The sequence below is a fragment of the Octopus bimaculoides genome, chromosome 2 (genome assembly GCF_046866305.1).
Source record: "Octopus bimaculoides isolate indiv1 chromosome 2, ASM4686630v1, whole genome shotgun sequence".
Classification (NCBI taxonomy): Eukaryota; Metazoa; Mollusca; class Cephalopoda; order Octopoda; family Octopodidae; genus Octopus; species Octopus bimaculoides.
Window position 1 is genome coordinate 133,754,791 of NC_142929.1, and position 17,231 is coordinate 133,772,021.

The 17,231-nt window shown below is 35.6% G+C and overlaps 1 protein-coding gene across 1 annotated transcript in view; it reads right to left on the reverse strand.

The window, feature by feature from the left end:
- Positions 1-13,381: 13,381 nt before the first annotated feature.
- LOC106867967 (potassium voltage-gated channel subfamily KQT member 1) overlaps positions 13,382-17,231 on the reverse strand; it is a 251,801-nt gene continuing 247,951 nt past the window's right edge. The window contains exons 12-14 of the mRNA XM_089347720.1: positions 16,883-16,977; positions 16,672-16,762; positions 13,382-13,710 (exon numbers count right to left, since the gene is read on the reverse strand). Coding sequence (XP_089203846.1) covers positions 13,603-13,710; positions 16,672-16,762; positions 16,883-16,977 — 294 coding nt within the window. The 3' untranslated portion in view covers positions 13,382-13,602. The remainder of the gene's footprint in view (positions 13,711-16,671; positions 16,763-16,882; positions 16,978-17,231) is intronic.

Here is a 17,231-nt window from a genome sequence, read left to right on the forward strand (position 1 = left end):
TATGCAAAATCTTTAGATGAGATAGTGATTGCATATTTAATATATAAAACATTATTTGGCGTTAGGAAGGGCATCCAGCTGTAGAAACTCTGCCAAATCAGACTGGAGCCTGGTGTTGCCATCCGGTTTCACCAGTCCTCAGTCAAATCGTCCAACCCATGCTAGCATGGAAAGCGGACGTTAAACGATGATGATGATGATGATGATGATTAAGAAGTTGACTGGAAATAATTATGCAGTTAGAGGAGAATAATCAATTTCCTTTTGCTTCCAAGTGCAATGACAACTCCAGGAATGTTTTGGTGTTATTCTGGCCTCATCAGTAAAGCATAGCCTCTAACATAATTTTCTGAAACATTGGGACAATCACTTAATATACATTGTATGCAATATATTATGCATTTGTTGAAACAGCAAAATAGAAATGTTTAGAAATGAACTCATTCAGTGATGCCTCCCTTGTAATTCACGCTTTAGAATCCATTTTAATTTTTTATTTTTATCAATTTAGAAATTTGTAAGTGTTGATGTAACTCAGTAATATCCTTGTTTATCACTGATTCATTCATTACTGAACTTGGATAACTCAGTATGCTAATTGTGAACTGTGTTATGCTTATCACCAATTGATCTGTGATAACCCAGGTTGGTGATCAGAGCAAGATTCTGCTTGGACATTAAAAGTGTATCTCACTGACCGTCCAGAGTGCACAGAATAACTTAGGGGTCTTGTAACAAAACCCATTTTCTATTATTCATTAATCACTGATTCATTTAACAAGGCTGCTTTTTTGGAACCAGACAAGAATAAACAAGAATGGATATACTGGCCTTTTTTCATCAAGGCAAGACCTTTCCTGAATATATTAAAACAAGAGAAATGAAATCATAGTTTTGAAACCATAACACTAGTAGTTGGCTCATCTCTTGCCCTAGATCTTGATCAATTTGTCAAATATACTGGCTTATTTACAATGATAAAAGCAATAAGTGTCAAATTACTAACCTGAAGGCTCAAGCTATTACACATAACAATTATACACAGACTGGCAGGAAGTAAATAGACACCTTTAATTTTCAAAATCTTTTATTTGATATTAATTGGTTGAAGGAGAGGTTTTCTTCTAGCTGCTCATCCATAATACCCAAGCTTATGAAGATATGTAACACATTCTTGGACTAACTTCTAGCTGTTTTGCGATATCAGAAGCCTTCAAATGGAGTTCGTTTTCCACAATTCTCTTCAAACAGCGAAGCTTCCTTTCCAAGGGCCCAGATCATCCGGGACGAGAATCTGTTGATTCTTTTCCTTGGCTTTTGAATTGCACTATAATTCTATTAACAGTACCAAGAGGAATTTGAAGATTTTCTGCTATTTTTCACTGGCTGAGACTAGCCTCAGATTGCCCAACAATACGACCTCTTGGAAAATCTGACAGTTCTGCTGAACTTTTTGTGCGTGGCATGGTTACTCTTCACAAATGTTTAATATAATGGCACCTGGAATGAAAAAGAATAATTACATTGTCAATTCTACACCGCTGAAAACATATTAAGACGATTAGACCAGAAAGTTTTAAAATTAAAGGTGTCTATTTACTTCCTGCATGTCTGTGTAAGGCTTATTTATCAACTTGCTCGGTCAGCCTTACTAGAAAATGGGTAGATCTGTATACTCTGTATTGCAAGAGTGGCTGAGTGGTAAGTAGCTTGCTTACCAACCACATGGTTCCGGGTTCAGTCCCACTGCATGGCACCTTGGGCAAGTGTCTTCTACTATAGCCTGGGGCCGACCAAAGCCTTGAGTGGATTTGGTAGATGGAAACTGAAAGAAGCCTGTCGTATATATGTATATATATATATATATATGTATATATATATATATATTTATATATATATATATATATATATATATATATATATATATATATATGTGTGTGTATGTTTGTCTCCCCACCATCGCTTGACAACCGATGCTGGTGTGTTTACGTCCCCATAACTTAGCGGTTTGGCAAAAGAGACCGATAGAATAAGTACTAGGCTTACAAAGAATAAGTCCTGGAGTCAATTTGCTCGACTAAAAGGCAGTGCTCCAGCATGGCCACAGTCAAATGACTGAAACAAGTAAGTAAAAGAGAAAGAGTATAGGAAATCATTGGTTTTAGCTCAATCATTATGACATTTAGCTTTTTAATGTGGGTATCTGAAAAGTTTTCTTTACATATGAGCCAACAGAAATTATTAATAATCACATAGGTACAGAAGCTTGGTTAGCAACCTTGTGGTTTCAGGTTCAGTACCATTGCACAGCACCTTGGGTAAGTGTCTACTTCTAAAGACCTGGGCTAATTAATACCTTGTAAGGGAATTTGGTACACAGAAACTGTGTGGAAGTCTGTTGTATATATAAGCACTGGTGCTGGTGCCATGTAAAAAGCACCCAGTACACTCTGTAAAGTGGTTGGCATTAGCAAGGGCATGCAGCCATAGAAACCAGGCCAAAACAGACTATGGAATCTGGTGTGGTCCCTGGCCTTTTCAGTTCTTGTCAAGTCATCCAATCCATGCCAGCATGGAAAATTGATGTTAAATGTTGATGATGATGATGATATGTATATATGTATGTATGTAACCATTATTTAACACCTGCTTTCCATGTTGGCATGGGTAGGACAGTTTGACAGGGAACCAGTCAGCTGCAGGGCTGTATTGAGCCCCAGTGTCATTTTTGGCAAGGTTTCTACAGCTGCATGTCCTTCTTAGTGCTAATCACTATACAGAGTGCACCAGGTGCTTTTTCTGTGCTACTGGCACTAGTGAGGTTGCCATGTAACTTGCGAGACAGAAAAGAACGGAGAAGGGGAAGAAAGGGAGGAATACGCTCCCACTACTAAGAGGAAGTATTTGAGAGAGGAAGGTGGAAATGAGTGGGTTGTTATAGATGGATGAAGGAGATTGTAGCATAGACTCTATATATAAATGTATTCAAGCAAAGCAGGGACCAACTGGCCTATGGCTGCTGTTTGTATCCTATTGTGACCACTACTCTGATCGGTTGGTATTGGTGCAATTTGTCTCCTACTCTGTTGTGCCAACTGACCGTGGATAGCCAATCAGAGACTTCAGATAGCATCACGTGCACATCCTTTTCCGAACCCTATTTCGAGCTTACTACTTTCTATAAAAACCCTGCTTTTCCCGCAATACATGTCTTTGGTTCCTGACCTTTTAAGGTCAAACCACTAACCACATATATATATATAGAGAGTCTATGTTACAAGATAAAAGGAAAGTAGTAATGGGGTGTTACAGCAAACTATCAAGGAACAAGAAGATGAGCATAAGAGAGATCTGGCTTCTCACACCTATCCTACAATGTCATTCTAAATTAAACAACCACACCATTGTAAACTTGTGGCTTCAAAATAATGTGAATCATAAGCATTATTGTTGACTGACTAGTCTGAATGCAAAAAGGGTTAAACGACCATCACTTCTTTTTTTTGACTGTCCTTATCCACACGACCATACCAGTGCAGTCTTCTGTCTTGCATGATTCTTGTTGTGCCCAACTTTTCTCTCAATACATTTACGCTTTGGCGTACATGCACACTAACATTACACATCAAGCAGAGCCTACTAGCTTCATTCCTCTCTACTCTTCACATGTCCTCTGCATTCAGACCCATGTCTCTCATGTAGCATCACAGTCATGTAGCATTACTGACCTGGAGGATAATGGTGAATAAGACGGGCCTGAGAACCAAGCCTTGGTGAATGCCTGTTTGCACACTAAATTTGTGATTGTACTCACAGCTAACTCTCCTGTCAATAACAGCACCCCAGTACATAGCTTACACCCTTTTCACAAACCATTCATCTCTCCCTAACTTCCTCACAGACCATCATAACACAGCAAGAGATTCTGTTGAAGGCTTTCTTCAGGTCAACAAATGTGAAGTATAATGGCTTATTCTTAGCTTAATACTTCTGAAGTTGTCTCTTTCATGGTCCTGTGAACCTCATTGCTCCATAATCATGTCACCCTTGATCTGGCAGAAGCTTTACTACAGCCACAGATTTGCTCTGTTGCATGCAATAGCTTATCCTATATATATATGTATGTATGTATGGAAAGTTTGATCTAAAAGAGAGATGATACTGTGAAAATGAATCCAATCTCCTGGAGTATGTGTATAGGAGAGGAGCTTCTCCACACTTGCCGTCAATCAAATTCTTCTATGTGCTATGGGTTGTAGAAGAAACTAGCCAAAGGCTCAAAACAGTGACACTGAGTTCAAAACCACATGGTTGCAAAGTGAACTTCTTAACTTCACAATCATGTCTGTTGATTTTAGTCCCCAGCTGATATTGTCTTGATTTTTTTTCACTACATAGGGGTTGCTGGTAATGTATTAGTTCTTCAAAGAAGTAACCATGCTGCTCATGAATTTTGGGATCAGATATCTCCAGCAAGATCCCTAAAACCAGGGTATCAAACCTTTGGTTATAGAAAGGTAAATGTGATAGTAGTGATTCACAACAGACTGGCAATTCAGTGATATCATCAATTGATTGAGTTTCTGGCATTACAATTTCTGTGGACATTATTGTGAACTCGTAGAGTCACAGAGTCACTCTGCTTCATTACATATCAAACTATCTCCTTCAATGTCCATAGAAGTGGAAGTGTTTACCAATGGGCCAAATGACTGTTGTTAATAAATTGGATTACTAGATATTCGATTTGAGATTAGTCTCATCATCATCATCGTTTAACGTCCACTTTCCATGCTAGCATGGGTTGGACAATTTGACTGAGGACTGGTGAACCAGATGGCTGCACCAGGCTCCAATTTGATTTGGCAGAGTTTCTACAGCTGGATGCCCTTCCTAACACCAACCACTCCAAGAGTGTAGTGGGTGCTTTTATGTGCCACCGGCACGAAGGCCAGTCAGGAGATACTGTCAATGGGCACACTCAAAGTGGTGTATTTTACGTGCCACCTGCACAGGAGCCAGTCCAGCGGTACTGGCAACGAACTCGCTCGAATGTCTTTTTACGTGCCACTGGCACAAGTGCCAGGAAGGCGACGTTGGTAACGGTCACGCTCAAATGGTGCTATTTATGTGCCACCAGCGCAAAAGCCTGACAGCTGGTGCTCTGGCAATGATCACATTCGGACGGTGCTCTTAGTGATTTACTGGTACTGGTGCCATCACAATTTTGCTTTCGCTTGCCCCAACAGTTTAGTGTTCAATGAAGACGTTGGCATAGGTGCCAGTCTACAAATTTAGTTGTTTGAAATATTGGTTTCAAATTTTGGCACAAGGCCAGCAATTTTGGAGAAAGGAGTAAGTTAATTACATTAACTCCAGATAGAGGCTTTTACTAAGAAATAATGACTTTCTTTTATTTGTACTGAACTGAAATATGGATATAGCATAAATAACATTGCGATGCTGCTTTTCTTGAATTGTATCATAATTTCTTTATGATGTTGTTTATGTATAAAATTTTTATTAAATATATTTTATAAAAAACTAGAAGCCCTTCATTCCCAATGATGACTCTTCTCAGCTGTACATTGACTCTAGGCTGACTTTTCTGCTTCTCCCCAGTTGGATCTTTGCTTTTTCAACTCTGTCTCAATGTCTTGCCTCCAGCCATTTTTAGGGTGTCTTCCATATCCCTTGTGAATTCCAGGTCAGGGCCTGACATGTAATGTAGGATATTGGTTTTGTTAAGGTGTGGCCTCCCATTGACAAGGACACATAATAATTCTCTGTCACTAATTAAGAAAAATATCTTCTTCAGAAAAACTAAATAAAAAGGAACACAAATATCACATTCTAAATAGATTTATTCAAGATTTTTCAATAATACAATTTTTCAACTAAAAAAAAAAATGATAAAATGATTTTTTAAAAAAATCAAAATTTCTCGTGGTTAATATTGAATTTTGTATTTAAAAAAAAGACGATCAATTAAAGCAAAGAAAGGAACTATTTAAAAAGAAAAAAATTAAATGTTTGTCTCATTGAGATATTAAATGATTGTTAATGCAATGTGTTTCTTCTGTATAATCTCTGTGAGCCAGTTCAGATTTTGTTTTATAAATGTTGATTTAATAATTAAATATTCCAAAATATATTGGAATCAGTCCAACCCAGTGGTTCCCGAATCACATACATTAGGGTTTCACATATGTAAAGAGCAGGTTGAAGAAATATTTGATTAACTGAGATTGATTGTCCATGAAATTTAGTCGACAAAATCTCTTCTAGCAGGTGAAGGATGGGGTGTATTTAAAATCTAAAAACAACAAGCAAAGGAGATAACATATAATATCGGAATATGATCAGTCATTCTGGAAAATGAAAATGGTGCAGACAAGAATGGACCTGTTCATCGGAGATACTTTCCTCTTTTCCCTCTACCCTATTGCTTGTTCCCAAATTTCAAGGTACCACTCCTTGCAGTGAATGAGGTTCTAGATCATGTTGAAGTGCAATGTGATTAATTTCATTCATTTTTGATGATGAAAATTTAATAACCTATAAAGCAGTTGCTGTTGTGTCAGCCCTGGGTCAGCTTTGAGCAGAACTATGGTGAAAGACATCCCAGTCATGACCATCCCATCCTTTTATTTATCTAGGATTACATTATGTAAACTTTCTTTCCTTTTTTTTTTTTGATTTAGCAGAGAGTTCCCTATTATTACCAACCTGCTTGAGACTGCCTATGGTCCTATGAGACAAACTTCCTCTTTTAAAGTTATCTAAGTTAAAAACCTTTCATTGAAATTCTATGTTTATTTATATTCCAAACCTCAGCTTAAAAAGAACAAAGTTATTTTATTTTATTTTTCATTATTTTCAAAATTAATCAAAACATGGGCAGAGTATTTCAACAGAAGTATAAAAGAGAGATTTGACTACTATTTCTAGTAGTTCTACGACTACCTAGAAGTTTCTTTGTTGGCTCTGCTGTGAACTAAGTTGTTGTAGCTGAGAATTTGGTATTTCTGGAAGAAGTGAGTATCATATTTTGGGAAATTAATAATATTGAATGAATGAGTGTCATTCATTGAAAAACTGGAGTGAAAAAATTCTTATAAAACTTTGTTATTATCTTGTCTAGTGTTGTACATCTATCCTCATTTATCATGGAGGCTTGGTTAAAAGAATATAATACAATGAGAAATGAATCATCTCAGCACACTTTGTAAATGGAATGCATGATAGATTCATTGACACTAAGTTTGTGGCCCACAGCTGCAAATCTTCCACCATCACATATTTTCTCAGTTTCCCTATTTTTTCCTGTAGAGAACACACTTATCTGCATCGTTTTTAAAGCACCTTCATATTTTTTCTGCTCACTGGTCTCATGCTGATGAGTTTGAGTATGTAAATCCATATTAAAATTTCGCAAACTCACAGAACAGTGATGTAAACACAAGCAATTGATAGTCAGTGCATTCTGGGTAGCTGAACATTGGGTTGGTCACTGGGGTGTGTTTTTGTGGTACAAGTAAAACCTTTGATCACTGACTCATGTTATCACGGATCAATTCTTGATAAGGATAACATGGTTCACAGTTGAGCATACTATGTTATTCCAGATCAGTGCTAAATGAATCAGTGATAAATGAGGCTACATCTACAAACTGTTGCTTTGTATAATATTAATAGGGCAGGGTAGGGATAAATTTGTGATAAAATACATGGAGCTAAATAAATGGCCTGAAGGAATTTGGGAACCACTAGTCTAACTGAATATGGTTTCTGGTTTCCAGGTTAAGACTTCATAGAAGGCTACAACAAGGAAAATATGTCTTGAGAATTTTATGAAAAATAAATGATTTGTTCTTGTTTTTAGCAACACTGCCAGTAGATGTGAAAACTTTCACTGATCTTTACTCTTCTGTTACTCTACAGTTAGACTATTTTCTCCGGTATATTACAGACATTTTCTACATTCTCTTCTATAGAAGGAAAAGTGAAAAAAAATATTCACTGATAAATCTTGAAGGAAGAATTATAAAATATAATAAAAAAAAAAACTTAGATATTATCACTTAATCACCCACTCTCAGTGAATGCGTGTAACCTAATGGTTAGGGTATAGCATTCGTGATTGCTAGATGGAGAGTTCAATTCCTGGACTGAGTGGCATGTTGTGTTCTTGAGTAAAACACTTCATTCTATGTTGCTCCAGTCCATTCAGCTGTAAATGAGGAACTCTGCAATCGACTAGCTTTCCGATCAGGGGAATGTTGGCCCGCTCACCAAACCAGCTGGGTGGCATCGTTCAAAGGCTAAAACAATGTGAAGCACATTGCGGCCAGCAATGTATAACAACATCCAATGATCTGATCAATCACATGATCATGTGACCATGTGAATCACCCACTCTCAACTCAGGTAGAAAGCATTTTGACACAGCTGTTTTGATACTAACCAGTTGGTGTTGCTGATTCAATGCTGACTTATTTGACATCAGATGTTTTAATGCTCCTAATGTTCTCTCCCCGGCTTCCCCTCTCTCCCTACTTATGTGTGTGAGCTTATTTCTCTTTATTTGAATGAGGAGAGAGAAAGCGGTTATGTCAAGTCGTGTTCAATTAATGAACTGTCATCTCTTTCCCTCTTTCTATCTCTGTGTATATTTCTGCATGATCATGTATGCATGTGTGTGTGTTGCCTCCAGCATGGAATATTACTGCTGTTAGAACATCCAGTCAGCTGTGCCAAATCATTAATGTCCAGATATGTCCCCAATCATAGCATTTTATCTCAATTCTCCAATTTTAAGAGACTCCATTTATATTGAGTCTACTAAGCTGTTGTGGTGATAGACTTATTTAAAACAAGCCAGCTGTGGGAATAATTTATCACTTAAATATGAACTTAGCACTGCAAAGATTTTAGATATCCACTTATATTCCGTTTCTGATCTTTGCAGTTATATGATAAACTTATACAGCTATGTATGTAGATTGGGCTGGAGATATTTAAATACCTTGATTATGCACATAATGCACTACCAGTGATGAGATTCAGGCCACTAACACTCTGATCATTACTGTGACATCATATTAATTTAGCTAACTGTAAATATTGCAGAGAAATAATATAATTCATTACAGCCTTAATCCACTAACTTTACACAGTCTTTTTAGCTTTTCTTTCCCATAATTTTATTAGAGAACTAAAGGTATGTGAAGTCAACCAATAAACTTTTGATAAAATCAGCAAAATCTTTGGCAGCAATCTGGTATATTTAATTCAGCCAATGTTTTAAATCTAAGATTTGCAGAAGAGTAGAACTGATCTTATATGATGTCCACGCCTTTCTCTAGAGCAGTGTTTCTCAACCTTTTTACCCTTGTGTAGCCCTTAAAATAAATTACAAATCTCAAGGAATCACTGCACAAAAAAAATTATATACCATATCTTTCTCATATTTTCTTCATTGTAGTTCACATGTTAAATGTCATATATATACATATAAAAGGTGTCCATAAATTACAGACATCACTAAATATATCCCCAATGGTTATATTTTTTTGATAACATAATAGGTTAGATAGGATGTTGTCTATATTGCAATATTACAATAACCAATAATATGTTGTGCTTGTTTAGTAATATCACAATCATGAATTATCATTAGCTTATCTCACTCTTTTTTACAGAATCCCTAGGAATATTTTGCAAAACTCTAGCTGAGAAATGCTACTCTACAGCATTAGCAGCAGCGGCATAGTTGGCCATACTTCCAGTCAAAACAAAGTCGTACACTCAGTTTGTAAGGAGCTTGTCTCTACTCTATGGAGCTTGTCTGTGCCAACCAATACATTTTGTTTGCTTACATCAACACAAAGCCTAATATTTGTAGTAGAGGGAAGATGTGAATTTTTGATGTTCATGCTTTTTTATGGGCAATATCAGTGTAAGTTAAAGCAATGGTTTCAACTAGGAATCTAAGAAAATAAACCAGGAGTCAAATATTACCAGGAATGAAGTGGGAGAATTTGCTTTTTGATTTATGTGTGTGTGTTGCACAGGAAGTGGTGTGTGTTTGTGTGTGTGTGTTGGAAGTAAGAGGAAGCAACTTCAAAATATCCTGTCTCAAAAAGCAGTCACTGAGGCTATTATTTATCTTTTTTTACCTCTAAAAATAATATTCAGTACCAGGCAGTGGCTCTCACTGTGGCTTCTGATCTTAACTGATTGGAAGTGTTATCATGTACATTGTTTTGTCTTGGTATAAAAGATGGGCTACAGCAAATACTCTGCTCAATACCATAGACTTGCTTGTCAGTTGTTTGATGTTAACCAGTTGAGCATGTCCCTTAGTGGCTGACAATATGCGCATCTCTGCCCATGAGCAGAAGTAGTGGAGGAGCATCATAGTGTCATGTGTTGAGAAGAATTCTACCAGCTCACCACCTTTCTATAATCCTTTCTACTATAGGCACAAGGCCTGAAATTTGAGGGAGGGGGATAGTCAATTACATCAACCCCAGTGCATAACTGGTACTAATTTCATCGACCCCGCAAGGATGAAAGGCAAAGTCGACCTCGGTGGAATTTGAACTCAGAACATAGCGACGGGCGGAATGCTGCTAAGCATTTCATCCAGTGTGCTAACGATTCTGCCTGCTCGCTGCCTTATTATTATTATTATTGTTGTTGTTGCTGTTGTTGTTGTTGTTGTTGTTGTTGTTGTTGTTGTTGTTATTATTAATAGTAATAATAATTATAATAGTTTTAAATTTTAGCACAAAACCAACAATTAAGTTAGTATTGAGTGTTTCTTATCTTATTGATTTGAATTCAGAATGTAAAGAGCTGGAAGAAATGCCACAAAACAATACTGTTAATTCACAACCCTTAGTTTCTATAAGGAGTACAAATCTGAGGAGGCGGGGATTAATCATCAGCACTGATCTCATTACTAGAGTGGTACTTTATTCTAGTGCTCCCCCCCACCACAAAAAAATAAATAAATAAAAGACAAACTGTAAAGGTGGCCTTAGTGGTGGTTGAACTCAGAACATACAGAGCTGGAACAGATAGCACAAGGTATTATGTCCAATGCTCTAATAATTCTGCCTGTCCAACACCCTAATGGTGATAACGATGATGAAGATTATTCCTTTTGATTTTCAACAGGGCCCATTTTAGAATATAATTTATTAAATCACTCCTTCAATATATCACTGGCATTTATTTTGACAAACCCAGAGGATGAACAAAATATCTGAAACAGGAAGGTAAAACATTGTAAAGTATTTAGTTTGGTGCTCACTAGTTTGGTGTAATTTTTTTTTCATTTTTACATAAGACCATAGTTACAGATTTATATAAAAGTGGAGAAATGGGAAGTTGTGAGGTATAATCCTTTCTTAAGTGAATTACAGACATAAATGAAAAGGATTTTAATTATTGTATTTAATTGCATTATAAGATGCACTTTTTTCTGAGACAATGCATAAAAAATATTCCTCTGGGGCCTGCATGTGAATTTTGGCCTCCCATAAGCTTTAATGCACTCAAAACTTTTTTCCTGAATATCTGCTGGTGAAAATTAGGGTGCATCTAATATGCTTGTGTGTCTTTTATGCCATCAAATACGGTGCATATATACATACACACATACATGCATACATACATACATGCATGCATACATACATACATACATACATACATATATGCATACATACATACATACATACATACATACATATATACATACATTCACATATATGTGTGTGTGTATATATATATATATATATATGTATGTATATATATATATGCATATATGTATATACATATATATACTTGTATATATACATATATATACATGTATAAATATACATATATATATATATATATATATATATATATATATATACACACACACACATCCACATCCACACACATATTTATACGTATGTATATATGTATGAATGTATGAATGCATGAATACATACATACATACATACATACATACATATATATATATATATATATATATATATATATATATATATATATATATGGACACACACACACACACAAATATATATTTGCCATTTTGGACCACTGAACTTAATACATTTTTTTTATCATTCTCTCTCTATTTATTTATTTTCCCAAGCATCAAATTAACACACTGTCATTGTTTTTCTATAAATTTGAACTATATATATATATATATATATATATATATATATATACACACACACACATATATGTATGTACCATATTTGATGGCATACAAGATATACTTTTTCCCTACCAAAAATGTCTCAGAAATTACCCCATATTTTCTTACATGAAGTCAGGCCTATATTACATGCTCCAATGGACTGAAAACAGTTTTTTCCTGATTGTGTGCTGTTGAAATTGGGGCGCATCAACTACACCCATGTGTCTTTTATGCAGTCAAATATGGGGTCGTCATTGAAATCAGGTTTTGAACTTAGTTCAGTGTAAAATACAGTATTATATGGGTAAATGATAATGATTTCTTACATTGACACATTAATTTGTTTGGGTGGGTGTATAGTTGATAGAAAACAGTCATCTACATCAGTAAATGATTGGTATTTATTTTATCAACCCTTCTTTCCTGAAGACATGAACAGCAAAATTGTTTTTGGTAGGATTCAAACTTGAAACAAGGAATATAAAAATCATAACAATTATAATAATAATAATAATGATAATAATAATAAATAATAATAATGATTTCTCACACAGGCACATCACCACAAATTTTGAGTTTTTGGAGCAGCCGATAAAATCAATCACAGTTTTTTACTGGTAATTTCTCTAATGTGCCCAGATGGATGAAAGGCAAAATCAACCTCAGTGGGATTTAAACTTAGAATGTAAAGAGACTGTAGTAAATACCACAAGGAATTTTACCTGTCACTCTACTCTTTCTGCCAATCCATCAGCTATATACAACATATGCACAAGGCCACGAATTTTGGAGTAAGAGACAGTTGACCAGAGTCAACTTTAGCTGTATTTGAACTTAGAATGTGATGGAACAAAACTAAATGCTATTAGGTATTTTGTCCATCATTCTTCTGATTCTGCCACTGGTAGTGATTTCCTTTGAAGAGGTACAAGACCCATTAAAGGTAAGGCAGTCTATAACAGGTATATATCAACCCACCAAGTGATGAATGATAATCATGAATAATTATGATGATAATTATTGTTTCTAATTTAAGTACATTAGGCACAATCAGAAACAATTTTGAGGGGAAGGGGACAAGTCAATTACATTGATCCCAGTACTTGACTGGTACTTTAATTTATTGACTCTAAAAAGATCAAAGGCAAGGTTTACCTTGGCATGATTTGAACTCAGAATGTAAAGAGCAGTAGCTAAATATCACAAGGCATTTTACTCAGCTCTCTTACAATTCTGCCAATCCATCATTCTAATTATAATAATGATAATGAGTTTTGATGAGATGAGAAGGTAGGTAAGGTGGTGGATTTATTGTCCCAGAAATATGCCACCATATTTCTCTTTTAAAATGTATCTGCTGATTAAGTCATCATTTGTTAACTGCTCTTGTGACTTTTGTCTCCATTAAACTCCAGACAACGTGTTTTAGACATCATGTTCAAAATCAGTAAGACTTGATCCATTTTCCTGTCAATGTTGATAACCTGAAAATGCAAAAAATAAATGAATAAATAAATAAATAAAATAAATGTGAGAGCGAGAGAGAGAAAGAAAACAATGTAAGCTATTGATGTCATTTGGTCAGTATTTGACACAAAAGTATGAAATGCTAGAGATATTTGAAATATAGACTTGCTCATCATCATCATCATCGCTTTCCATACTGCCATGGGTTGGACAGTTTGACTGAGGGCTGGCAAGACAGAAGGCTGCACCAGGCTCCAATCCGATCTGGCAAAGTTTCTACAGCTGGATGCCCTTCCTAATGCCAACCACTCCAAGAATTTAGTGGTTACTTTTTACATGCCACCAGCATGAGGGCCAGCCAGGCAGTACTGGCATCGACCACGCTTGAATGGTGCTTTTTACGTGCCACCAGCATGGGAGCCAGTCAGGCAACACTGGCATCGGCCATGACAATGACTTCACTTGACTCTACAGGTCTTCGTAAACATATTTCTGGGACAATAAATCCACCACCTTACCTACCTTCTCACCTCATCAAAACTCATCATTATTGCCCAATGATTGAAGGGTTCTCTTAAATGGGCCGGTTATGCTGCACTGGCATACTAGCTCAGTATATAGGATTGGAATAGGTGGGAACTCAATGCTATGAATTTAGCAAAAGCAATGAGTTGCACAAATGGGCTCATGAAATACCTAGTTGTTGTTGTCATCATCGTCATCATCAGGGCTAGATTAAAACCCATAGAGGCCCCAAGTACTTAAAAGATTTTGGCTTCCCCCATATATGTTATTCAAAATATTGACAATAATAAACCATAAAATAAATTTTTATTCTTCAAAATGAAACAAAACTAACAATAAGATGAAAAATAATGCTTATTTTTGTTTACTCTTTTACTTGTTTCAGTCATTTGACTGTGACCATGCTGGAGCACCACCTTTAGTCGAGCAAATCGACCTCAAGACTTATTCTTGTAAGCCTAGTACTTATTCTATCGGTCTCTTGCCGAACCGCTAAGTGACGGGGACATAAACACACCAGCATTGGTTGTCAAGCAATGCTAGGGGGACAAACACAGACACACAAACACACACACACATATATATATATACATATATACAACAGGCTTCTTTCAGTTTCCATCTACCAAATCCACTCACAAGGCTTTGGTCGGCCCGAGGCTATAGTAGAATACACTTGGCCAAGGTGCCACGCAGTGGGACTGAACCCTGGACCATGTGGTTGGTAAGCAAGCTACTTACCACACAGCCACTCCTACGTCAACTTTATTTGTATTTGAAAAGTTCTTCCTACTTTTTTTAATTGCAAAGTCTTTGACCAGATTCTCAAAATTAATCTTATGTAACACATCTGCTTCTATACTTAGTAGAGATGAGGCATCCTGAATATTATTTTAGCAAGTTTAAAATGATTCTTTTTGTGCTGTAAACCATTTACCATTTATTCTTCATCTATTCTAATTCAATATCTAAACAGTTAAATACATATTGCTGTAATTAATTTACACATTGCATTAATAGACATTTTTTCAACATCTCCAATTAACTAAATTCTGCCAATGTATGCAGGGTTTTCAATTAAATTTCATTACACTATGAATGCCCATATCTTCGATAATTCTGGATTTTTCAAGTTCAAATTTTATGATGATAGTACATATATTTTTCATTCCACAACATATTTCCTAAATTTGTCCAAGTACAATGAACTCATACTTTGACTGCTTAAAATTCTTAAAAAATGAAACCAAACTTCCACACCACACTGACTCGCAACTCCCTGTATCAGTTATACCTATTTTACAAATCATAATATTTATTGCTTATTTACAGTTCATACAACATTTTGATGAACGTCTATTCTAATTCAATATCTAAACAGTTATATACATATTGCTGTAATTAATTTACACATTGCATTAATACACATTTTTTCAACATCTCCAAACAATTTGCCAACCTCTGGAAACCTCTCTTGACAACCTCCAGCAATCTCTCTCGCCAACCTCTGAAAATCTCTCTCGACAACCTCCAACAACCTCTCTAGACAACTTCCGACAACCTCTCTTGCCAAACTGACAACCTTTCTCACCAACCTCTGACAATCTTTTTCACCAACCTCCAACAATCTCTCCCTCCTCCAGCTGACAGTTTTTGCATGTTTTTGTGACAGAAAATACACCTTTTACGGCAGTTATAATGAAATTGCTTTCTTATATCAGACTAATAAGGTGTTTCAATAGAACATCTTTACCCCCGGGAATTACCGGGTACCCCAGCAAGTGTATATATATATATATATATATATATTTATACACACACACACAACACAGTTTTCTGCTAATCAAATCTACTTACAAGGCTTTGGTCGGCATGGGGCTGTAATAGAAGATAATTGCCCAGAGTGCCAAGCAGAGGGACTGAACCTGAAACCATATGGTTGAAAAGCATACTTTTAACCATATAGCCATGCCTGTACCTAGCTGCATCATCATCATCATCAGAGATAGTAACATCATTGGAGTTTGGACAGAGGATTTTTCATTCAATAAACAGTCTAGCAAATTAACTTTGCAGTCTCTATAGTTCTCTTTTAAAACTAAACCTAAATCCATTTGATACTAAACCACCTGAGACTGCCCCAGATTTTATAATAAAATCTTCCAGTTTTAAAGTTCTCTAAACTAAAAATATCCAGCAAAATTTCATGTTAATTTATATCCCAAACACCATCTTAAAAATGACCAAGTAATTTTTAAAAAAAATTCTTCATTTTTAAATTTGAAGCAAAGATATGTATCTCAGCAGAAATATGGTGGCAAAAGTGTTAAACCATAACATGGTATACAAATATCAAGCAATGAATCAAAATGTACTTGAGAGAAAATATGCTTACACAGGTCGACACTAAAACGAATTTATAGTTATTAACAAAAATTACAGTGAAAACTTACTTGGTTTTCTATAATATTGACTTTTGCACAGAGAGTCATTTTCTCTCTATGTGTACCAAAGTATGTTGGCTTCCCCAAAGTCGTATCCAGTCTGAAAGGAAATATTTCAAAATTAATTACAGAATGTTGTATTGAAGTAATTTAGAATTCATTTCAGTTCTAATACTATATATACATATATATCTAATAAGATGTCTCCCGGAATATTTACCGTCTTTGGAGTTCTTTAATTCTAACCATCATGTTAAGATGCCCCTGAGAATATTGTTCAATAACATCACGTACATCATATGGCTTCCGAGCTTGCTGTAATAGATAAAGGAAACATTTAGATTGTAAGATATGCCCGCACTTACAAACACAGGTTATAACATACTTATATTTTACATATCTATTATGTCTCTGTACATGTATGTGTCTACATATGTTTGAACAATACATGCACACACACACACACACACACATACATGTGATGTATATATGGATTTGTGATATATATTTATCAATATTTGGCAGAAGCAACAGAGTAACTCAAAGCCTGAGAGTTTCATGCATTAGCA